This window comes from Gastrolobium bilobum, unplaced genomic scaffold (genome assembly GCF_033153095.1).
Source record: "Gastrolobium bilobum isolate Gb01-03AN ecotype WA unplaced genomic scaffold, APGP_CSIRO_Gbil_v1 utg33850, whole genome shotgun sequence".
In the NCBI taxonomy this organism is placed as follows: Eukaryota; Viridiplantae; Streptophyta; class Magnoliopsida; order Fabales; family Fabaceae; genus Gastrolobium; species Gastrolobium bilobum.
The window spans coordinates 26,787-49,660 of record NW_026899874.1 but is presented as its reverse complement, the minus strand read 5'-3'; the positions used below and the strand labels follow the sequence as shown (position 1 = coordinate 49,660).

At 35.1% G+C, this 22,874-nt stretch overlaps 3 protein-coding genes and 1 non-coding gene across 7 annotated transcripts; 3 read left to right on the top strand and 1 right to left on the bottom strand.

Annotated features, from left to right (window-relative positions):
- Positions 1-591: 591 nt before the first annotated feature.
- On the bottom strand, positions 592-2,423 carry LOC133294055 (uncharacterized). Its single transcript, XM_061492704.1, has 4 exons — positions 2,039-2,423; positions 1,909-1,957; positions 1,615-1,659; positions 592-1,155 (listed from the first exon to the last, which is right to left on the bottom strand). The coding sequence occupies exons 1-4, from the start codon at positions 2,304-2,306 to the stop codon at positions 1,089-1,091; spliced, it is 429 nt and encodes a 142-aa protein (XP_061348688.1). The 5' UTR covers positions 2,307-2,423; the 3' UTR covers positions 592-1,088.
- Positions 2,424-4,065: 1,642 nt separating this feature from the next.
- Positions 4,066-21,983, top strand: LOC133294044 (uncharacterized). Of its 4 annotated transcripts, XM_061492693.1 has the most exons (11): positions 17,579-17,636; positions 17,763-17,858; positions 18,195-18,700; positions 18,779-19,424; positions 19,562-19,680; positions 19,950-20,074; positions 20,402-20,501; positions 20,836-20,901; positions 20,990-21,073; positions 21,371-21,456; positions 21,572-21,983. In XM_061492693.1, the coding sequence occupies exons 3-11, from the start codon at positions 18,269-18,271 to the stop codon at positions 21,744-21,746; spliced, it is 1,833 nt and encodes a 610-aa protein (XP_061348677.1). In that variant the 5' UTR covers positions 17,579-17,636; positions 17,763-17,858; positions 18,195-18,268; the 3' UTR covers positions 21,747-21,983. The 4 variants fall into 4 exon arrangements, 3 of the variants coding, with proteins under 3 accessions (XP_061348676.1, XP_061348677.1, XP_061348675.1); XM_061492692.1 differs by lacking the exon at positions 17,579-17,636 and adding an exon at positions 4,066-4,077 and having other exon boundaries at positions 18,195-19,424; XR_009749137.1 differs by having other exon boundaries at positions 18,195-19,424; positions 20,990-21,210; positions 21,572-21,616.
- On the top strand, positions 8,110-15,737 carry LOC133294059 (kinesin-like protein KIN-14J). The gene is made up of 21 exons (XM_061492708.1): positions 8,110-8,128; positions 8,205-8,377; positions 8,555-8,653; positions 9,042-9,237; positions 9,441-9,565; positions 9,724-9,807; positions 9,941-10,018; positions 10,117-10,209; positions 10,303-10,332; positions 11,086-11,427; positions 11,507-11,588; positions 11,680-11,775; positions 11,880-12,059; positions 12,170-12,276; positions 12,365-12,543; positions 12,837-13,001; positions 13,096-13,349; positions 13,461-13,624; positions 14,561-15,120; positions 15,258-15,361; positions 15,489-15,737. Exons 2-21 carry the CDS (start codon positions 8,213-8,215, stop codon positions 15,548-15,550), a joined length of 3,165 nt encoding a protein of 1,054 aa, XP_061348692.1. The 5' UTR covers positions 8,110-8,128; positions 8,205-8,212; the 3' UTR covers positions 15,551-15,737.
- Positions 16,284-16,357, top strand: TRNAV-CAC (transfer RNA valine (anticodon CAC)). The gene has a single exon. It is a non-coding gene; the product is annotated as a tRNA-Val (tRNA).
- Positions 21,984-22,874: the final 891 nt, after the last annotated feature.

The window sequence follows — 22,874 nt, the reverse complement described above, 5'->3', positions numbered from 1 at the left end:
TAAAGACATGAAATTACCTATAGAATATAGCAGAAGCGAGGGATGAAAATGTAGAAGGAAAACCTAGTATTAGAATGGAAAAGAGATGACTGCGTATTTAGGGGCAGATGCTTAGAGAAGAAGAAGCAAGATTATTAGATTTTTAATGGAAACAGAGACGAAACACCCATGATTTTTTGTGGATTTTGGGTATCTGCGTGAGCCAGAGCTTTTGGGGGCAGTTTCGAAGCACGAGCACGTTATATGTAGAATTGCTTAAGTTGCCTTGTAGATGAAATCCAACCACTTGTTTTTATTCCAAAAAATAAAATAAAATTCGAAAAGCTCAGCTCATGAAGCTTCCTCTGAGAATGTCTTTTATCAGCTCCCATCTGATACAATACAATCTTTGATTCTTTGGCACATCAGCAACCATGCTTTCCTATCACTCCATATTTTCACTAGCCTTGACTCGAATTTATCATTTTCATATTTGCCAGCAACACAGCATCCAGGATTAGTTGGTCACAAGGTCTATATACACACGCCAGGCATTATCCATCTTTCTTTCTTTTTTTGAAAATGTGGCATCATACGAAAAAAAAAAGGTGGATGCAGGATATCTCACCCAATCTTTTAGCAAGATGGGTGTAGGCTTTCTTAACAAGAAGCATATTGTGTTTTAAAACAATCGTTTCAGAACAAAAAGCACCAAAAGATACTATCAAAAATATGCTTCTTTAAGTAATTTATTCCTAGAGCTCTGTATCCAAACAACTATTAACAGCACCAGCTATCAGGATTCATGACAAAGGCATGGACATAAATCACCAACACCTAAAACTTCAACCACACTGTCTGCTAGGAAATTCTTGTAACATACACACAGTAACGCAGGGAACAATCAGTAAACTCTTAAACCCTTGTGTTCACTGAAAACAAAAGTACACTTCGCCAGTTCTCTGACGCCTATATTACCTCCCAAATTTATGTTGCTTTGTTTGCGCTTCGCTATCTTAGCACAATCCATGAAATGACAAAATATATGGATAAATAAACTTCACAACTTCTTCATTCATGAGCTTGCCATAGTGACTAAATCCCAGGTGTCAGGAGAGATGAACAAGCTTGTTAACAGCAGAATCCAGAGCATCAACGTGCCTTCTTAGGATTTTTCTTCAAACCATTAAGGAGATTCCATTGAAAACTAGGATTAAATCAGGCAGAAAAAGAAGGACTATCTAACATTCCAAAGTGTTCCTAAGAAAGTCTCGAGCAGAAAAAGAGAATATATAAACCTCCCAGAATAATAGAAACAACACTACATTACACAAATATATATATATAGATATATATATATATATATATATATATATACGGGAAATGTTATATTTACAAATTTTTTGTTTACAAACTACACTAAGTATGACCGGTCATATTTTAATCAAGAATGTATGACTGGTCATACTTAGTGCAATTTGTAAAAAAAATTATAAACGGATCCTTCTATATATATATATATATATATATATATATATATATGTGTGAGATGAATGTTTAGCCTATCAAGATGCATGAAGAAAAAGGTAAAATAAATTAGCTAGCAAATATTAAAGCAATTTGGATTTTGGATACAGTTGGGACGCTAGGCCATCAATACTCTTCATCTCCTCATTCAATCTGCACCCCCTCAAGAAAAAAAGGGTGGGTTAGGAACTAGCCAACTTCAACATGATACTATAACTTGACTATAAACAGCAACAAACTTAGAATTTAGTATTTTCCGGTGCAACATGAAATAAAGTTATATCTATCTCCAACCCAAAAAGTTCCAGAAAAAATCATGTTGCAAAAAGAGAAATAAAATTAAAATTGACTATATGTTGCATAAATAATAATAAATATCATAAAACAACATAAAGATAATACCTGAGACATGAATTGATATAGCGGTTCCCTTTTGTTGCTGCATCAAGCACTGCAAAACACAAATACAAGGTTAATAAAGTAATTGGAATAGGTTAGAAGTGTAGCTGAGAATAGAGATGCAGTTGAGAACCAGATTCCTGAAGGCGACCGGTAGCATCGGTGAAGCAGTGGATGTGATGGAGTGAGGTGGAAGTAGCTTGTGAGAGTGCCAACCGGAGTGACGCGAACAGAGAAGTGAAGCTCTCTGCGATGGCCAAAGAATCTCTCTCCACAACCTCAATCGCTCTCATAATTTCTCTCTCATTATTGAAGGCCGTGCTGCCATCCGACGATACTGAAATTGGGGTTTCGCTTTCTCTTTCTCTATCTGTTTCTGTTTCTCTTTCTCTGTCACCCATTTGATCCAACAAACCACAAACAGCTAATAGTTAGTTATAATTGCGACTCGCAGAGACGAAGATTTTGATCGGAAGGATTGTCCTCAATCCTTATTCTAATACCTCGCCTCCGGTACAAGTCAGGGTTTTCAGTAATTTTACATTATTATTATTTTTTAAGAAAAGTTCGTTTTTATTAGTTACATCTCTATACTTTCTTTTATCAATTACCTCCTGTGATCTTTTTCTATTCAATTCTACCTTTAATGTTGTTAATAAGCCCTCAGAAATTTTATTCTTATTTTAGGTTTAGAATTTTGTTCAACAAAAATAATAGAGTAAAATCCTTTTTGATTCCTAACAAAAAAACAAAAACACGATTCTTACTTCTGTCTCTTACAAAAAAAATATTAACTTTTAGTCTTTTTACAATTTCAGTTCTTTGAAAATTGTGGTACTTCAAAAATTCAATAGAAACTTAATTTAGTCCCTGAAAAATTACTAATATAAATACTTTTTGTTGTAAGGAATGAAAGTGAGGACCATATTTTTTTGTTAAGAACCCAAAAAGAACTTTACTCAAAATAATTTCTGAATCTAAAAATTAAAATGGTGGAAAAGTCTATTTTATTATGACTAGTAAAAATAATACATTTGGAGAACAATAATTATTGGAAGCGGGGCTTTGAAAAATTTCACAGACAAATTATAGCTAGACGTGGCAAAATAAAGGAAATCACATTAACTAAAAAAAAGTCACATAGTATTGGTCCTAATGTCAATATTAAATTCCTATAAAAAGAGATGCTTTAAATTGCATATTGATCCAACATTATATTAATATTATATTCTGAGAAATGATTCATATACATCATATTTTTTATAGGAATTCTTGTACTTTTTATATTCAAAAATAGAAAAGATATTGGAATATATATATATATATATATATATACATATATATCAGAAAAATGTTTCTACAGATAAGTTATCTGCATTTACTTCCAAAACGATGTCGTTTTGATATTAAAATATTAAAAAATTATAATTATATTACATCAAGCAAAATAAAAAGTGTTAAAGATAATGGAAAATAAAAAAAATAAAAAAAAAAGAGAGAATATAGTGATACCAAGGTCCAAACACCATTAAGCAAGAGACAAACATTTAGGTAATTTCGTCATAAAAATTAAGAAATTTACAAACATTAAAAAAAAGGGGTTAAATGTTAGTTATTTTAAAGAACCCAATAGTGGTCTCCTGTTCTAACCATGTGAATAGAAAAATTGGTCTCAGACAGTGATATGAACCAAGCCCATCTAGCAAGGGAGGAAGCCCATACATATGAGGAACCAGAAGAAGAATTAGCATCAGAACATACCAGCCCAAAGGTTAAATGGTCCAAGAGGTGCAAGACCAAACCCAAATGGACGAGGGACTATTTGGTCAATTAATTAGTTACCATGTGACTCAGGGATAAGGGACGTGTGTGTGAGGATTCTGTTAGAGAGGGGTTAAGAATTCTGTTGCATAAGGTGTAGGGGCAACACTTGTTGGTGTGCCTCAACCGTTTAGTCATTTGCATCTTTTCTGTTTTGCATTGTGTATAAAGTTCCCTTCCAGGAGTAAATGAAGGTATCAGAAGTTATAGAAAACCCTTGTGGTTAAGGAGGTACCTCCCCTCGAAGGAGGATTATCGTTCTGTTTCAATATATTGTTGTAATTCCTTTGTTTTTCTTACTAATATTGTGCTGTTAAGAGAAGTCCTACCTTTCATTGGCGCTTTCATTGAGTAACCACCACCATGGTTATCCCTCCTTCACACCCAGATTCCATCGAAAACACTTTAGCCCAGCTCTTACAGTCCCAATTGACGCTTCAGCAAGACATGCAGGCCATCGTTCACAAGGTTACTGTCCTCGAAACTCGTGCCCCACCACTGCCACGACAAGTTCTTCTTCCGGCCCACCACCACCCCTACAACCAGCCGAAATCAAGACCGCCACTCTCAAGCTCGAGGTTCCTCGCTTCGACGGTTCCAATGCATTGGGTTGGATCTTTAAGATCACCCAATTTTTCGAATTTCACGGTACACCGGAGGAACAACGCCCTCAGATTGCTTCCTTTTACATGGAAGGCGAGGCATTGAATTGGTACCAGTGGATGCATGCCAGCGGTCAAATCGCCAACTAGCCTCAGCTACTTCAGGCTTTAGAGCTTCGCTTTGCTCCGTCACAGTATGAAGACCCACGCGGTGACTTGATGAAACTGCTTCAGACAGCCACTGTTCGCGAATATCAGGCCCAATTTGAATCCCTTGCTAATCGATGTATTGGCCTTCCCCAACCTTACCTCTTGAGCTGTTTTATTTTCGGTCTCAAATCTGAGATTCGTCGGGAGGTTCAGGCCCTTCAACCCATGTCCCTTGCTCAGGCAATTGGTTTGGCCCGTTTACAGGAGGACAAACTCAACGATCAACGCACGCACTTTCGTTCCAAACCCTACACTGGTTCTCATTCATCAACTTTTGGTAACCCTCGTTCACCAATCGTTACTTCCACCGTCTATAATGCCACACCACTCCCACCTCAACCCTTCACCAAACCTGCCATCAAACGACTCTCTCCCGCAGAACTCCAGATCCGGCGCGATAAGGGCCTTTGTTACAACTGTGACGATAAGTATCACCCCACTCACAAATGCAAACGTCAATTCCTTTTGTTGATTGCCTCACCAGAGGACGCTGTTGGGGACGACGATCTCGAGCAACTGATGGTGGTCCATTCGTCCTCCAGCCCGGATGTCCAACCTGATGAAATGTGTGGGCCTGATGTGGATATAGAAAAATTGGTCTCAGACAGCTGCCCACTTTATATAGTTCGAATTGAATTAGTTATATGGATGAACCGGTTGAGTAGATTAAAAAAAAAATACGAATTTATATCATTTTAAGTGAAATTATTATGTTGTGGTGGTTTTTTACATTTTTTTTCATTCACAAAATTCGAAGGAGAGAGAAAATGAAATGAGAGATAAAGTAAAAAGTTACCAAAACACATACTAATGTTATTAGAAGGTAAAAAGCCATCAAAAGACATACTTATATCATTTTAAGCCACCAAAATGATACAAGTATATGTTTTGGTGGCTTTTTATCTTTTTTCTCATTTACAAAATTAGGAGAGAGAAATGATATGAAAGATAAGGTAAAAAATCACAAAAATACAGTAGTTTTACTTAAAATGATATAAGTTTGTATTTTTTAAAATGAAAAGTATTTTTTCTTAAAAAAGCTATAAAATTAACAATATGTAATTAATTTATTGAAATACTTGTTACCTTCAAGAGAGGGGTCATTTTATGTAAACCATCATCAATTTTCCAAGAAACCACACGCAATCGAACACATTAATACCTCATTCGAACCTTCGGGTTTATGCCTAAAAACGAAGGTTAAGAGTTAAGACAATGGGTCCCTAGGCTATCACATTTTTGTTTTATTTTATTGTGGTTTATTTTGATTTGATATGTGATCATGTCTGGACAATTTATATATATATTTTTTTGAAAAGTATTTCTTCTTTTATAAAATATATAGTTATGTCATCTTGTAAAAGAAAGACACATCTTAATAATTATTTATTTATAATTTAAATTAAAAAAATACTCATTTTTTCTCTCATAATTTTTATTATGTGTGTTTTTTTTCACTTAAAATTACATAACTCTATGTCATTTAAAAATTCATATTTTTTTTGGGAAAGAAAGACAATTTATATTTTTACATCCAGTGAAAGGCAAGAAATCAGTAGTGGGTACATATTTGGTAATGATTATTTTTTAAATTTCTATTTTTCAAGAGCCATTCCGTAAATTTGTTTATTATTTTTAAATATAAAATAAATTAAATTTTAAAAACTATGATATTCATAAGGTGGCTTAACCATAAATAATTGGTATACTTCAGAAATCAAGCATTTGAATAATTTCATCATTAACAAACATAAAAAAAAACTATAAAATTAACAATAGGTAATTAAAATACTAGTGGCATGAAAAAAGCTAGTTGTGGTGGTATATTAATTAAGAGATCACAATGGATCCTTTTTGGGAAGCTTCTATTGTAATTTAGGTTCCTGCAATCTTCTTGATGCAGAATTATGGGGATTACTGAAAGGTTTGGAACTGCTTTGGGGTACAGGATTAAAAAGAATAGAGCTAGAATGTGATTCTATCTAAGCCATCCAGATGTTATTGGAGCAACATGAAGATCCTAGGGACTCTCAAGTCACTAGCAAATTGAGATTATGGTTAAAAGCAGATTGGACTATTCATCTTGTTCATACCAAGAGAGAAAACAACAAATGTGCTCATTGGTTAGCTAAAGCTGGGCAGACTAATAATCTCCATTTCAAGATTTTTAAAGATCCTCTTCCTCAGTTGATGGAACTTATAGTTGCTGATGCTAGAAATATGTCTAGTTTGTTAGTTTCTGATTTGTAATTTCTTTCTGTTTCTGGGGCTTAGCCGCTCTTTATTTAAAAAATAAAATAAAAAATACTTGTTACCTTCAAGAGAGGGGTCATTCATTTTACGTACACCGTCATCAAATTTCCAAGAAATCAAACGCGATCGGACACATTTGTTAACATCTTAAGGGCTATGTCCTTTTTCGTCAATCTCATTAAAACAATACCGCGTTCGAACCTTGGGGTTTTCGTCAATCTTATGGCTAATGTCGAATTGAGATATTCACTTCACATTATTATTTAAAGAGGCCGGCGGGAATACCATTCGAGAATTCGCTAGCTAGTGTCCAAATCACAAAATCGAAACAAAAAGGGTGCTATATTGTTATTTTACAAAGAAGCAGTTAAAATAACTTAAAAAGAGATTCAAGTTTCTTTATTTGGCTTCTAATCCAATTCAATTTACTGTTTACTATTTTTTATCTAAAATTTTCCATGTTCCTGAACGCTTTTCATTTGAAAACAACGTAACAAACAAAGGAAAAGGCCCATTTGATTTAACATTGCTTAACTCTTCAACCTCTCTCTCTCTCTCTCTCACACTCTCAAATCTCGCACCTAATTTCTGTTCTTCTTCCTTTTCTTCTCCAAACAGAAAATCTTCCTCCAATTCCGATCCATCCGTAACGGCGTCGTTCCATTTCGCATTGCAATTTCGAGGAGACATCTACTTTCCGTTCCGCGCCAACTTGTTCTTCATTCATTGGTTCGATTTGATCTCTTCCTTTCAAAGCGTGGCTTCTCCTCTCTCACCTTCTTCCTACATTGCTTCTCCAAGGTTAGGTTCGCGCCGATCTGCTTCCCTTTCTCTTTGTTTTCTATTGTTTTTGGTTCGTTCGTTAAGTGATTAATTAATTAATTAATCGATTAATAATCATACGTGTCAGCTAGCTAATAATGTAGCTGCGATTTTGAATTTTATTTTTTTATTATTTATTTTTATTAATTTGTTTTTTCTTCATTTGCTTCCCTTAAATTGCACTTTTGTTTTTGTTCCTGACAAAATCGTTTGAACCATGACATGACAACTTTTAATCTCGTTATTCTACTGCACTAATACTGTATTGTTTAATGTAGCTTAGTTTAACAAGAAATTTTGGCTCCTATTTTTTAATTGTTATTTTACTGAGAAGTAATTGTTGTTAGGCATCTTCTAGATAAAATTGTCGTGAACATAATCAAAGGGGCAAGGAGTATCGAAAACGAGCATGCAGTGGGAACAGGAGGGGCGGGGGAATGGGGGAACTGGCAGCTTAAATGGGTTTCCTTGGGGTGGTGTTAACCGAAGAGAAGCTTTAGGAGGCATAGTTGAAGGTAACATAACTACTGGCTTCTGTCTTTTAAGATGTTTTTTTTTTGTATTCCTTATTCACCCTCTCTAGGACACTAGATTTTGATATGGTTTCAGGTAACCAACTTGCATCTGTGGTGAAGTGGATGAATGCTGTGCTTCCTAACTTTAATTTGCCTTTAGAAACTTCAGAGGAGGATTTGAGGTTATTGTTGAGGGATGGATCTGTATTATGCAGCATTTTGGACAAGCTGGTTCCTGGTTCAGTGGAGGTTAGAGGATTATTTTTTACTATTTTTCATTGCGTTATATACTTATATACTGCTTCTTTTTGTTTTTTTATGAGTATGCATACATTAGTGTTCTTTATTTTCTAATTGTGCTGACATTAAGTTAGAGATTATTTATTTTTGTCCTCTTTCTTCTAAGGAGTGCATTTTTAACTTCAGGGAAGTGGTTCATTGAATGAGCCAGTGAGTGTTAAAAGGTTTCTGCTGGCTTTGGATGAGTTGGGATTGTCTGGATTTGAATTGTCAGACCTGGAGCAGGTATAAGAAGTTCCTTACGTGAAATGTAATTTGAGAACATGCTGGGTTATGTCTTTGGCTCTCTTTGGTGTGCTTGACTGAAGGGTTGGCTAGATAAGCGCCTAATATGTCTGTACATTTCCGTTACACAATGAAGGAGAACCACTGAATAATTTGATTGCTATGTCTACTATTTATGGTTGTGCTTTTGGAAATAACTTCAGTTGATTTTCTTTCTTGGATGATGAAACCAGTACTCTGCTTTGTACTAGCTTTATGCTGGACTGTGACTAATAAAATAAATTAGATGGAACTGTCCAAACCTGATACTGGAATTCCGTTTTTTCTTTACCACACTTTGTAAGTTTTGTTCTAATTATTTAATTCTGTGCTCTGAGAATATATGCAGGGATCCATGGCTCCTGTGTTGCAGTGCCTTGAGATTTTGAAAACTCATTTTGCTTTTAATGCTGCACGAGAAAATATCCAAAGTTGGTCTAGAAAGAGGTGGGATGAGTCGGATCTAACATCCCTAGAGGAAACTGATAGTTTCCTCAAGGATGCTTCAAAATTCCAATACGCAGTTGATGGTTCTGTTGTATCAGGTATTATGATCCATTAAAAAATGCCTTGCGCTAAATAGATTTATTGAAAAATTCAAATTTTTGTTGAGTCCAAGGGCACCATGTGATCTATGTAACTGACCCCACCTAATGGGATAAGGCTTGGTTGTTTTTTGATTATGCTCTTTCTATTCTTATCCAAACATTTTTATTTGTTATATTATGCTTCTGTTTTCTTTTTCCAGATGGAATTGCTTCTATAGATCATACTGGATTAAAGTCTAATGAACCGTTCCAGTTGAAGCGAGGATTGCATGTGGATCTTTTAGATGCTAAACTTAATGAATTATTAAAATCAAACAGTTTGGATGTAAGTCAATAAGATATTTAATTTATTTGTCTCTATTAGTGTTTCCCTTCCTTCTTGCTCGTACTATTAAATAATTCTTTTATGTGTATTATGCACTTGAGTTCTTGCTGTTAGCTCATATGTGACCTTAATATATTAGTGAAATCTTTTTTCTGCAGAGTGCCTCAACTCAGTCACTTTTTTGCATAGGAAATAGGATCCTAAGCGATATCTTTGAAAGGAAGAATGGAGATGTACCTCAAGTAAGTGGATTAAATACTTGTGCAATAAATAATGCATAACACTAATACTTATTTTCTTATTCTTGCAAAATTAAATTTGATTGCGTAGAGCAGTAATTCAATTTCCCATTTATTTATATGTTTCTAGGCTCAGCGTGCCGCATGCCTGTTGAGGAAAATTCTGCAAGTAATTGAGTTGCGCGTTTCAAATCAAGCAGAAGGCTTGAAAAATGTAAAATTGACATTTTTTTATGTATGTTTTCCTAAACAGTATTGGTTTTTCAGTTTTTTCTTGAAGAATGACCATTTTACCATGTTGCATACCTGAAGCAAAACAATCTTTTCAAGGCTCGTGAGGGAAAGTACCAATCAAGAATAAATGCACTTGAAACTCTGGCAGTAGGGACGACAGAAGAGAATGAGGTATTTTGATGGATCTGGGGGCTTGCCTTACTGTCTTTCTATATTATTATTGTATTGCTAATTTAATTTTAAAGTGGTTTCCCCTTTCTCCAGGTTGTTACAGGTTGGGTTCAGCAATTGAAGGTGCCAAACCCCCTATCTTTGAGTTCAATATTATGGAACAAACTATCAATATAGATCCTTGGTTCTGTTAAATTTACTCTTGTTATTTTCTTTGTCATTATTACCATTGCTTAAACTTTTTGCATTCAAGAAGACTAAGTGGTTGGCTTGGCTCATTTATGCAGCATCATACAGTAATGTTCTTGATTTGGGTGAATAACTAATAATTATCATGCTAAAAAGTTTAAAATGATAAGAGTGCCACTTATATTGCTTTTCTCCAATGTAGCAAGGGGAGTCCATTGATCAGACATAGGATTAGTTTTATGTAAACTTGTCTACCAATATGTTATAAAAACCACTCCCCATAAAACCTGTTTTTGCGAAAGCTGGGGTGAGGGAAATTCTAGTATGCAACCTTACACTTGTATTTTTTGCAAAGAGGTTATTCTCTAGATTCGAACCCATGATCTTTTAGTCACAAAAGAGTAGCTTTATCACTGCTCCAGGCTTGCCTTTTGTCTATCAATATGTTATGCAATTAAAAATGCTTATGAGTGATTATTACCTTTATATATAATGAAATGCATATCGGTTAAGGAGGTTTTCCATGTTACCATTGTGGAAAATGAAAATGATTTAATTTATTTTTAAATGTATTTTTAACTTTTAAAAATTGCAAAACATGTAATTTTTCCAATTTTCCAAGTTCCAACGTGATTTCTGTTGGCTACTAACTTGCTACACTCATTTGTTCTTTAGTTTGCTTTGCAGCGTGAACAAACCAAATTTGAGGAGAAGAAGAAACTTGAAGAGCAGGATTTTTCTCGATTAAAGAAAGACAAAGTTCGTAATGAAATTGAACTTTCTTCACTGAAGCAGGAAATGGAAATGGCCAAAAGAACACATGAAGAACATGTTTCGCAATTAGAATTGCAAGCAACTGAATCCAAAGCTGAATATGAGAAAAGGATAGAGGAACTTAAGCGTCATCTTGCTAATGCAAGGAAGCAAGTGAAGGAACTGGAGGCATTTTCAGAATCCAGATCTTTGAATTGGAAGAATAAAGAGCATACTTATCAAAGTTTTGTCAATTACCAATTTGGAGCTTTCCAGGTTTGCTTCTTTGTTTGCTGTTGGCATAATGTTGCCAATTTCTTTCTTATGCTATACCATATAACTTGATTCTCTGTAGGAATTGAGAGCTGCAATGAAGTCTGTCAAAAATGAAGTGATAAAAACAAAAAGAAGCTACTTAGAGGAATTCAAGTACTTTGGTAGGATAAAATGTTTAAATCTTTTCATGATTTATCATTGATTATTTGTTTTATTATGGATTATATGCATTTACAAGATGTGCATATATAGGAACCAAGCTCAAAGGTCTAGCTGAGGCTGCTGAAAATTATCATGTAGTTCTAGCAGAAAATCGGAAATTGTATAATGAAGTTCAAGATTTGAAAGGTATGTTTATATAGTTCTTATATTAGAGTTGTGCCACTTGTGAGCCTTGCCTGTTTGCTGACCTGATTTCTTCATTCCTTTCGTTCTAAATCATTAATGAATAGGAAATATCAGGGTATATTGTCGAATTAGACCATTTCTTCAGGGACAAAGTCAAAACCATACAACAATTGAGTTTGTTGGTGATGATGGAGAATTAGTTATTAGCAATCCTCTTAAACAAGGAAAAGAAAGTCGCAAGCTTTTTAAATTTAATAAGGTTTTTGGTCAAGCATCAAGTCAAGGTACTGTTTTTTTTTCTTTTCTATTTCACAATTTTTATTATTTTTGCATGTTATGGGTTGTTGGAATTTACAAAAATGTTCAACTTATACATCAATGTTTTTTTTTGTAGAGGAAGTATTCATGGACACTCAACCTCTAATTCGTTCTGTTCTTGATGGGTACAATGTTTGTATATTTGCTTATGGTCAAACTGGCTCAGGAAAGACGTATACGATGGTATGCATTTTGTATGTTTTGATACTTCATTTGCATTGTGAGTGCATATATGGTTCAAACATTTACTTAGCAATTATTTTTCTTCTAGAGTGGACCTTCCCAATCAACAAAATCAGATTGGGGAGTCAACTATCGGGCACTTCATGATCTTTTCCATTTCTCCCAAAGTAGGAGAAGCTCTATTGTTTATGAAGTTGGAGTTCAAATGGTTGAAATTTATAACGAACAAGTTCGTGATTTACTATCAAGCAATGGTCCACAAAAGAGATATCCTTTTACTTTTTTTAACAAATATTCCCATGCTTATTAAAAGTTATGCAACTCTTTATATTCATACTTAAGCTTCCATGCTTATTCATTTATGTATTGACATAAAACTATGCATGTAAACACACATGGATCAGAGATTTAACATATAATATTATTTATTTGATTCATGCTTCTTTATTTGCTATCATGTATGTTATCATCATTATATATAGACACAACATTGTCTACCATTCATTTACTTTTGTTTTCAATGAAAAATATACCAAGTATTGTTTCCTTGACTTTCACACACTTGGGATTTGGAATACTGCCCAACCAAATGGGTTGGCTGTTCCTGATGCAAGTATGTATTCAGTGACTTCAATGACAGATGTCCTTGATTTGATGAATACTGGGTTGATGAATCGGGCAACTAGTGCCACGGCCTTAAATGAAAGAAGTAGCAGATCACACAGGTTGCGTAACTACTCAGTTTTATGATTATCTTTTATGTCAATTTTCCAATTGTGAAGACACAAAACTCATTTTATTTTTATAATCATGTGATAGTGTTCTCTCTGTTCATGTTCGTGGAACGGATTTGAAGGCCAACACTATGTTGCGTGGATGTCTGCATCTTGTAGATCTTGCAGGAAGTGAAAGAGTGGATCGTTCTGAAGCAACTGGAGATAGGCTTAAGGAGGCTCAACATATAAATAAATCGCTATCCGCACTTGGAGATGTGATATTTGCTCTAGCGCAAAAGAGTCCACATGTGCCGTATAGAAATAGTAAATTGACTCAACTTCTTCAGAGTTCGTTAGGTAAACATTGCAGTTTTTGTATATCTGGTTTCATTATTTTGTGTAATGATTTTAGCATATTGTAGTCATGGCTTACTAAATGGTAATAGCTTTTTTTCTTGTATTTTCTAGGTGGTCAAGCGAAAACCCTTATGTTTGTACAGCTTAATCCTGATGTTGCTTCATATTCTGAAACTATAAGCACCTTGAAGTTTGCTGAGAGGGTTTCTGGTGTTGAGTTAGGCGCTGCTCGTAGCAACAAAGAGGGAAGGGATGTGAGAGAACTTATGGAGCAGGTTAATTCTATTTTTGATTGCATTTTACAAGGTGTTTTAGTTGATGGAACCCATGGAAGTGATGTCAGTGTCAAGTTATCAGCAAAGCACCAGATTTTTTTATATTTTTTCTTTGACACTTATGCCCCATCGCTCTTGCAGTAGCTAATGCACCTGCACATATGGCTAATGAAGCACTAAATTCAAAATTGCACTTTGTTTTGATTGGGAAGCATGCATCTGTGGGTGCTTATGGTTTATGAAGCACTAAATCCAATTACACTTTGTTAGTTAGTTTGGATGAGGAAGTTATGTAGGTAGGGAAAATAACAAAGTTATCAAATGCGGATTGCGGCATGTCGCGGCCAACCCCGAAAAATGCTATAGTGCTATAGCGGGTTGTGGAAATAGCGGAATAGATATATGACAGAATCAATGACAAAAAGAAACATTTTTTAAAGGCAGAGATAGCAGAATTGACAGAGAAAGACTAAAAAACCCTTAAAAAGTCTCTATTGCATATTTAAATTTAGGACAAAATTGACATTTTGCCTTACGACAACAATATGGTTGCGATTTGGCCACAAATGCGATCGCAATGGCCGTTATTGCATTCTGGTGCAGCATGGCGCGGTTTCTTGCAGCAAGGCACCACAATGCCCATACGACGCGGCTCACGGTGCTATTATGGCTCAATTAACTACTATGGAAAATAAAACTGAAAAAATTTAAAATCTTTCCATTTAATGAGTTTATTTATGGCTTAGGAAGCAGACCATGGTGAAATGCCACGGCAAAGGTGTCACCATAACATACACTTTTTCAGCTTTATCTTGTAGCCAGTTGAATTGTTTGTGGCCCAATGATCCATTGATACTTATGAAATGAAACCAGTTGGCTTAAACTGATATTGCAATATCATATACGAGTGCACACTGACGTGTATCGTTCTTGCAGTTGGCATCTCTCAAGGATGCAATTGCTAGGAAGGATGAAGAGATTGAGCAGTTGCAGTTGCTCAAGGCTAATCACAATGGTTCAAAGCTTGGTATGATCTCACGAAGGCATGGGTCATCATCTCCAAGGAGACATTCCATAGGGACTCCCCGACATAGGGTGAGACTTTCCGGAACAAGGAGCTTTGGAGTCAATGAAAAAGCAGCTTCTGACGTGGATAACTGCTCAGAGTATAGTGATAAGCATTCAGAAGCCGGTTCTCATCAATCAATGGATGATTTCAGGAACAAGTCCAGTTCCCTACGGTTGAAATTAGCTAGAGAAGATATCAGTCAAAATGTCAATGAGGATGTTGAACTCTTAAGATTTGGAGATGCAGATTCGGAGGAGAGATTAAGTGACATATCTGATGGTGGTCTTTCAATGGGAACAGAAACTGATGGTTCAATCAGCAGTATTGTGGAATACACTCTTTTCCCTGAACTTGAGAAGGCAGACGAGACCACACCAACAGCTAACAAGAGAACAGCCGACAACCTTCCAGCTGAGAGCACGGAAAAGTGAGTTCTCTCTCTTTAAAGTTTTTCAAGTCTATTCTATTTCATTCCAAACGCTAGTTATTTGCGTAGCACTTGTTACCAAGCCATCTATATTGAAATCAGATCTGATATCAACTTGTGTTTGATTTTGAATTCAGGGCCATTATGCCATCCAAAATTCCCAAAGCTCCGCAAGTCCAGCCAAAACTGCAGAGACCATCTAGGCTATCATTGAACAGAAGCTCCTCGAAGGTTTTGTCAAGTATGTATATCCAGTTAACTTACCCCTTTTATTCTGTTATGTCTCCAAAATTTAAATAATTTGCTCTCACTTTTGGGACCCAGTCTCCTTTGATTTTTCTGCTTCTTATTTCTTGTTTTACATGTAGGTGTTAGAAAACCCACAGCCAGTAGCTCTTCTTCGGTGAAGCCTCTCAAACGATGGCAATAGTTAGGATGCCACTTCGATGCTGTAGAGTGCTAGTAGTGATAGCTGGTAGGAACTTTTTATTCATGTTAGGTGCTAATTTTATTATGATGCTCAAGGGTTATAGCTCATTTCAGCTGCAATCTGTTATTGAATGAGGCTATTGCAAACTCTGGCTTGTAACTAGTTTGTATGTAAGCATATTATGGTCTTTTCTGCCATACTACCAAATCTGTTGCTTTTACAACTTTCCTTTCAGTAATCCTTTCTGCGATAATGTATATGTAGCAGAAAAGTGAGAATGGTCACAAATCATCCAACATTAAAACCTCTCATTTTGAAACTTCACGTTGGAACAATTAAAATCACAATCTAGAAGTGAATAGAACATAACCATTTGAAAAAGGGGCCCGGGGGAGGGTAACAACCCTCATCTTTTAACAAATATCGAATCACTTAAATTAGTATATTTGATATTCTGAATGCGTAGTCCTGATTGTTGCAATCTGGTCTTAAAATATACCCGAACGTTCGTAATTCATAAACACAAATAAAGAGCTTCAATGATTAACCATGACTTCATCCCTATGCTCGTTGAAAAAGGGTTTACAATTGTTTTGGGGCGATGTTAAGATAAAAAAAAAAGGAATAGGCTAACCAATGGTTTGCACTCACAGATGATAACAAACTAAGAATGATACTCTGTCGAAACAAAAGAAATTTAGTCACTTGCAGGTTTTCCAAATCGAATCATGTGGTCTGGGTGGTGTAGTTGGTTATCACGCTAGTCTCACACACTAGAGGTCCCCGGTTCGAACCCGGGCTCAGACACACAGCTTGCTTTAATTTTTCATAATATTTATTTTGTTGTTATGTATTTTGTTGGTTATATATATGGCAAAATGTATTTTTCTATTGCAGTAAATTGTTTATATCATGTCACTCTCAGCTCGTAAAACGTGCCTAATTTTTTTATTTTTTTTTACAAAAACTAGTGGGACTCAGCTTGCCTCTACGTGCAAGAAAATTTGGTAATCTCCTGCTATATATATATATATATAACTTATATGTGGTGTTATGTATTTTGTATTAATATTTTATACAAATTTCAATTTTTTTAAATTTCTTATGAAAAAACTATAATTGACCAACAAAGCTTAGCAAAGTTGGTAGATAACTGAGTTCTCTAAGCAAATTAATAGGGATTTGATTTCTGGCAGTATATATGAAAAAAAGCTTTGTTGGGTAAGGTTTATCCATTTATCGTGATCTCCCACTTCGAAAGTATTAGTCTTCGATTGTCGGCTGAAGAATATCTTAGGAAACTAGAAACAAACACTAAGTGAGTAAATAAATTTAAAATTTTTAATATAAAGCTAAATTTTTGCCAATAGGTAAGCAATAATTGAATACTTGTTACAAAAATGCTAGATTTTTGTTGTTGTTGTTGGAGATATTCCAATCGATTCACCACTTCACGATTAGTTCGATTTGAGGCGAATGACGGGATTAAGACTAGGATTGAATATATGCTCTCACACCCAACTGAGCTACCATCGAAATTTGAATCTTATTAGAAACCAATACCTATATACAGAGTGCAATTAAACTTACTCAAATATGGGTATTTTTAAATTCAGATAAAATATTCAGATATAATAAAAAATATTTTAAAGTTTTAAAATTATAAACTCAATAATTATTTCAAGTAAAATTTAAATAAAAGTATATTAAAATTATGGGAAAAAGAAGTATTATTTTAAAAGCCACAAGCTTAGGTGATTTACATCAAGTATGATCTGTCATACTTTGTGTAAATATAAAAAGTTTTTTTTTTCTCTCCAGTCACATCGATGACATATAAAGTGAAAAAAAAGTAACTTTTTGAATTTATATAAAATATGACCTATCATACTTTGTGTAAGTTACTAAAAGACACAACTTTGTAACGTCGCACACTAAACCCTAAAATTATTTAAAAAAATTAACATTTAATTTGGCTCAATTATAAATTCTGCTCCAGCTTCTTAAACCCTCTTAACCTCTTCGTCACCTCTTTACCTCAAGACATGAATTTCAGAGCTTGTAATCAACTAACGCTTTCATCAAGGTTTCCCTTGTTAATCAACATCGAACTTCAACTTTAGTCTTTTTTTGTGTTGCACTGTCTCTGACTATTTTTTTCGGACAAATTCAGTGTCTTGACTTTGTGTCTGTCTTCTTCTTTTTTCTGCAGAGGACCTCTTTCGTTTAGCTCACTTGATGTGGCCAATTTTGATTCGGGTGCCACTCTATTCATTTCTATATCACACAAATGAGAAGGATTTAACAGGTAAATACTGTTGTTTTTTTAATTCTCTCTCCAGTTCAATGTGTATATCATATGCTTGATTGAATGACAGTTTTCAATGTCACAATAGTTTTTATTTTTTATTTTTTATTTTTTGAGGAGTGGGTGAGGATGAGGAGTTAGACTATTTAGGGGTTCAATTCGATACATATTTGATTGATATATTGTGGGAACAGTCCAAAATTGCAACTTGGTCGGTCAATCCTGAGTAATGGGTTCTGTCTCTTTGTTGAGAGAGTACAATACAAGAAATTAAGTGTTTATGCAATTGACAGTTAATTACTTTGCAATTCACGTCGCAATCTGTTTCATTTCCAGGCCTTTTCTGTCCAGACTCCAGACATTTTCAGGCTATCTGCTTCTTGAAGGAGATATAGAAAAGGATTGAGAATATGTCTGGATGCAGTAAATCACCTAAAAATGATCAACATTCAATCAAATATAGAGGGAATCAACATAAGGGGGCACCCTTTGAGGCTGATCTTTCTTGTGTAGATTATTCGCCTTCTCTTTCCAATAAAGAGAATAAACAATGCTACGAAAGATCTCAACTGAAGTCCCGTGAGATACTGAGCACACCTCAGCTCATCTCTGCAATAGGCCAGATATGGGATTCTGCAAGTCGCCCACTTTCATTTTTACTCTCGAAGGAAAAGGTGAACCGAGATGATAAAGGATTCCCAAAAGAGAAAATTTTGGATAGCATTGATGAGAAAAGGAATGGCTTGGTATATACTTCAAATTACACTACTTACTATCCTGTTAATATGGGGGATACTGGATATGGTTCACAGATAGTGCAGGAAAAAATGGATTTTCCCAAGGTAAAACAGATGTTAGCCCTTGAGTCTTCTAATGAAAGCCAAAAATTTGTTCATTCTTTATTCCAGAGATTTTTGCAGGCAAGTGATAACAATTCAGGAAATGCTCATAAGGGACTAAACTATCATGCAAAGGTTACTGAGCCTGAGAACCTGAAAACTAATTCTCCTGAGGCTGGGGGCTGCTTTTCAATAGATACAAGCACCCCTGCTTTGGCTAATGAGAGTGATGTGTGCGGCCCTGATTTAATTGTACATGAAGGTCGACCATTATCTAATGATGTGATTCTGGACACAAGAAAAGTTAGCCCTCTGTGTTCAGACTATGTTATTCAACCTGTACCTTATTCTGACACAGATGTTGGTGCTTGTCATACCCTATCTTCTAGTGTCAATGCGGACTATCATATTAACTCTTCATCCACCTGTAATAGCACTTCTGTGCAGTGCCAACATGAGATTGATAATAATGAATTGATGGAAATCCAAAGAAGACAGTTCTCAGATGTAACTGATGATGAACCTAAGGTACAGATCTTTTCCACAACCCATCAAAAGCCTGGTTATTCCCTTGCCAAGCAAGAACATGCTGTTTCTGGGGCATTGGCTGGTATATGTGTCAGCCTATGTCTGCATCCCATTGACACAATAAAGACAGTCATTCAATCATGTCATGCTGAACAGAGGTCCCTCTTTTACATTGGCAAATCAATTGTTTCTGATAGAGGTTGGTTTTTAAGAGAAATCTTCTTCTTGCTATATATCTGTGTACCTTACATTTCGTGTTTCGTTTAGATCACTTTCCCTTTTGAATTAAATCCTCTACTAGATGGATTCTTCATAGAGTTGATGGACTGATTTCAGGTTTGCCTGGACTATATCGTGGAATTACTACAAACATTGCATGTTCAGCTCCAATTTCTGCAGTTTATACTTTCACCTATGAGTCAGTTAAAGCAGCTTTGCTTCCTTATCTTCCTAAGGTAGCTTGTCTTTCTCTATATTCTAGTCGTCTAAGTGGAGTCATTTGAAATTGGTTATCTCTGCTATCTTGTGTTTGTTTGTTTGTTTGTTTATTTATTTTTTAGTGATTTCTTTATTTCTACATATGGTGCCACCTAGGTGAGAGAAACTATGCAAGTTAAACATCACTGTCAACATTGTAGTGGTAGATATCTAAAATGAGCCAGGGTCGTATTATAATTTTAATGCTTATTTGTATAAATGAGGTTTCAACCATCTTTTGGTGCAGGAGTATTATTCTTTTGCCCATTGTGTGGGAGGTGGTTGTGCAAGCATTGCCACCTCTTTCATTTTTACTCCTAGCGAGCGAGTAAAGCAGCAGATGCAAGTTGGGTCTCATTATCGCAACTGCTGGTATGTCTCATTTCTTTGTATCATCTGTACCTGTCACGACATAAAGTACTAAACTGCTTGCTTTGAGTATGCCTGGATTTATGTGTTTGTCGTGAATTGTATTCAATCATTGAAATTTGTGTTCGTTGTTTCTGAAGATCTAGTAGATTTTGAGTATTTCCTTTCTATGTGTATTTTGGTAGTCTCAAATAATTACATCATCTTGAGAGATCCGTATTATGTCTGAGTAAGCCCATGGCTTCCCACTTCCACATGAATATTTTCTCATGCAAGACCTTTGTAATTGTATTTTACTTTGCCACGCATCTTATGAATATCTCTGTGCAGGGAGGGATTGATTGGAATTATCAGAAACGGTGGTTTTCCCTCCCTGTATGCAGGCTGGGGAGCTGTACTGTGCCGGAATGTTCCACATTCAATTATCAAGGTTAGTAGGTGTTTTCGACATTCAATGCATGTTTATATTGAAGTAGCTTAAACAAATAGATTTTTTGACAACAATGTGGGAGGGGCTGTTTGCATGAGGAATTGGTGGTGTTTGTTCAAAAGTCACTCATGCTAAAGATTCATTATTTTCAATGTTGGCTCCCAACTTCGACCCTGGAAATTTTCATCTCTTAATTTTAATGTAGAGGAAGTCTCTTATGATTGTTGATGCTTTATTGTCAAACTCCCTCTGTTAATATTCTTCTGTGATTGCTTTCCTAAGTTCTTCAGAAACTGAGGTTTTATCTATGACTTTTGTCTGTGACTTATTGTAGTTTTACACGTACGAAAGCATGAAGCAAGTGATGCCATCTAGCATTCAACCTAACATGTTTCAGACTGTTAGTGTTTATTCCTTGCTCTTTCTTAACCATCATTTTTTGTCTCACTACGACGGACGTGACTATGATGATTTTACATTTTCTGTAGTTAGTATGTGGAGGATTAGCTGGATCTACTGCTGCTTTATTCACAACTCCATTTGATGTGATCAAGACTAGATTACAGACACAGGTTTGTAATAAACCAGCTCTTCAGTTGTATAAATTATAACTACTAACAGTGATGCAGAATATGGTTTAGCCATGTTACTAGGTGTTGCAGACAACCTTTCTTGACACTAGGTTTCTGAAACTGCTCCAATGTATTTGGTATCAATAATTGTTATCTGATTTCGATGATATGTTATTTTTTAATAATATTTTGAAAAAAATAAATATAACATGTATATTATTATTATTATTAATTTTGGTCGATGTATATTATTATATTCTTAATTTATGTTTCTGATAAAAGCTGAGTGCACTGCAGATTCCTGGATCTAGAAATCAATATGATAGCGTGCTTCATGCTCTTTACAAAATTAGCAAGAGTGAAGGTTTGAAGGGTCTGTACAGGTATTATTTTCTTAGTCTAGCCATTATCATTTATATCAGAAGAAAACGTATGAAAGAGACAATGCTATACATTCTGTCTGCATCATGATATTTTCTTTTGGATGTCTGCTATCAGGGGGTTGATGCCACGGTTGATTATGTACATGTCTCAAGGATCACTGTTCTTTGCTTCATATGAATTTTTCAAGAGAGTATTTTCTCTGGAAGCGTCACATCCCACTGGTTTATACATCCAGGACGATGACAATAATGTTGAGGACAACAGAAACTTAGAATTAACAAATCCATAATCAGGAAGCATCCCCAAGTCATGAACTGTATATTTAATGCATTTATAATTGCTCCATTGGCGGAGCCAAGCCCAGAGGTTCGAGGGAGCATTAGTAATTATAAAAACGATATAAATATATTAAAAATGTAACACCCTCTCCCTCTCTTCCCCCCCCCCCTATATATATATATATATATGGGAAAAACGTTTCTCCGGTAACTTGAGATAAGTTTATCTTCGGCCATCCCAAAACTATGTCGTTTTGTTTATTTATTTCCTTATATTAATTGATTCACTTTTGAATGGTTATGATTTTCTTTTTCTCTCTCTTCCTTTATCACCATTGATCCATCTTTGTACGGTTATGATTTAGTAGCTGGAGATAAAATTATCTCAAGCAGCTTGAGAAACGACAAGCTATATATATATATATATAAATTTCACATATATCCCATAATGTGAATTAATATCAAATTAAGGAGATCAAAGCGGAATGTGAAAGCAGAAACTTAAGACAGAATTTACATTACATTCAGAGTTTAGTGCTATCTAAAGCCTATAGTAGTCACCACTAAAGCACGGACACGCTGATCAAACAAAATTTTGCGTGTCAGACACGTGTCCGACACGGACACGCTCGGACACGCGTCCGACACGTGGTCAACATTTGGGGACACGCGGTCAACTCTCCGACACGTTCCGACACGTTTTTTGGACACGCAGTCAACTTTTTTGGACACGCAGTCAACGCTAGGACACGCTCGGACACGTTTTTTTTTTTTTTTTTAAATCTTAATTTTATTTTGTTAACTAAATATAAAAGAAATAATTTATAAATTAATTTTTTTCTGTTATGAAATTTGACATGAAAAATTAACAAAGTACGAAAAATTATTTATATTTATATTTATGTTATGAAATTTAAATATTTGATTGGTTATATGACTTATTATGAACTCTTATATGTCTTAAATATAAATTATATTATATATATTAAAAATTTATTTAATATCAAAACGTGTCCCAACGTGTCCAAATATGACATTTTTTAGAATTAACGTGTCGGCGTGTCGTGTCGTGTCCCGTGTCCCGTGTCCGTGTCCGTGCATCATAGGTAGTCACTACTATTGGATACCCAATATACATT

Excerpts from the sequence above, each read along its gene's own strand:
- LOC133294044 (XM_061492692.1), top strand. The coding sequence starts at position 18,269 with ATGTCTGGATGCAGTAAATCACCTAAAAATGATCAACATTCAATCAAA. Across the intron at positions 19,681-19,949 it reads TGCTTCCTTATCTTCCTAAG|GAGTATTATTCTTTTGCCCA; the intron begins GTAGCTTGTCTT and ends CTTTTGGTGCAG. Across the intron at positions 20,902-20,989 it reads AACCTAACATGTTTCAGACT|TTAGTATGTGGAGGATTAGC; the intron begins GTTAGTGTTTAT and ends CATTTTCTGTAG.
- LOC133294059 (XM_061492708.1), top strand. The coding sequence starts at position 8,213 with ATGGTTTCAGGTAACCAACTTGCATCTGTGGTGAAGTGGATGAATGCT. Across the intron at positions 10,019-10,116 it reads AAGCAGAAGGCTTGAAAAAT|CAAAACAATCTTTTCAAGGC; the intron begins GTAAAATTGACA and ends GCATACCTGAAG. Across the intron at positions 12,544-12,836 it reads AGCAATGGTCCACAAAAGAG|ACTTGGGATTTGGAATACTG; the intron begins ATATCCTTTTAC and ends TGACTTTCACAC.
- LOC133294055 (XM_061492704.1), bottom strand. The coding sequence starts at position 2,306 with ATGGGTGACAGAGAAAGAGAAACAGAAACAGATAGAGAAAGAGAAAGC. Across the intron at positions 1,958-2,038 it reads CGGTCGCCTTCAGGAATCTG|TGCTTGATGCAGCAACAAAA; the intron begins GTTCTCAACTGC and ends TGTGTTTTGCAG. Across the intron at positions 1,156-1,614 it reads GATGGCCTAGCGTCCCAACT|AAAAATCCTAAGAAGGCACG; the intron begins GTATCCAAAATC and ends AATGGTTTGAAG.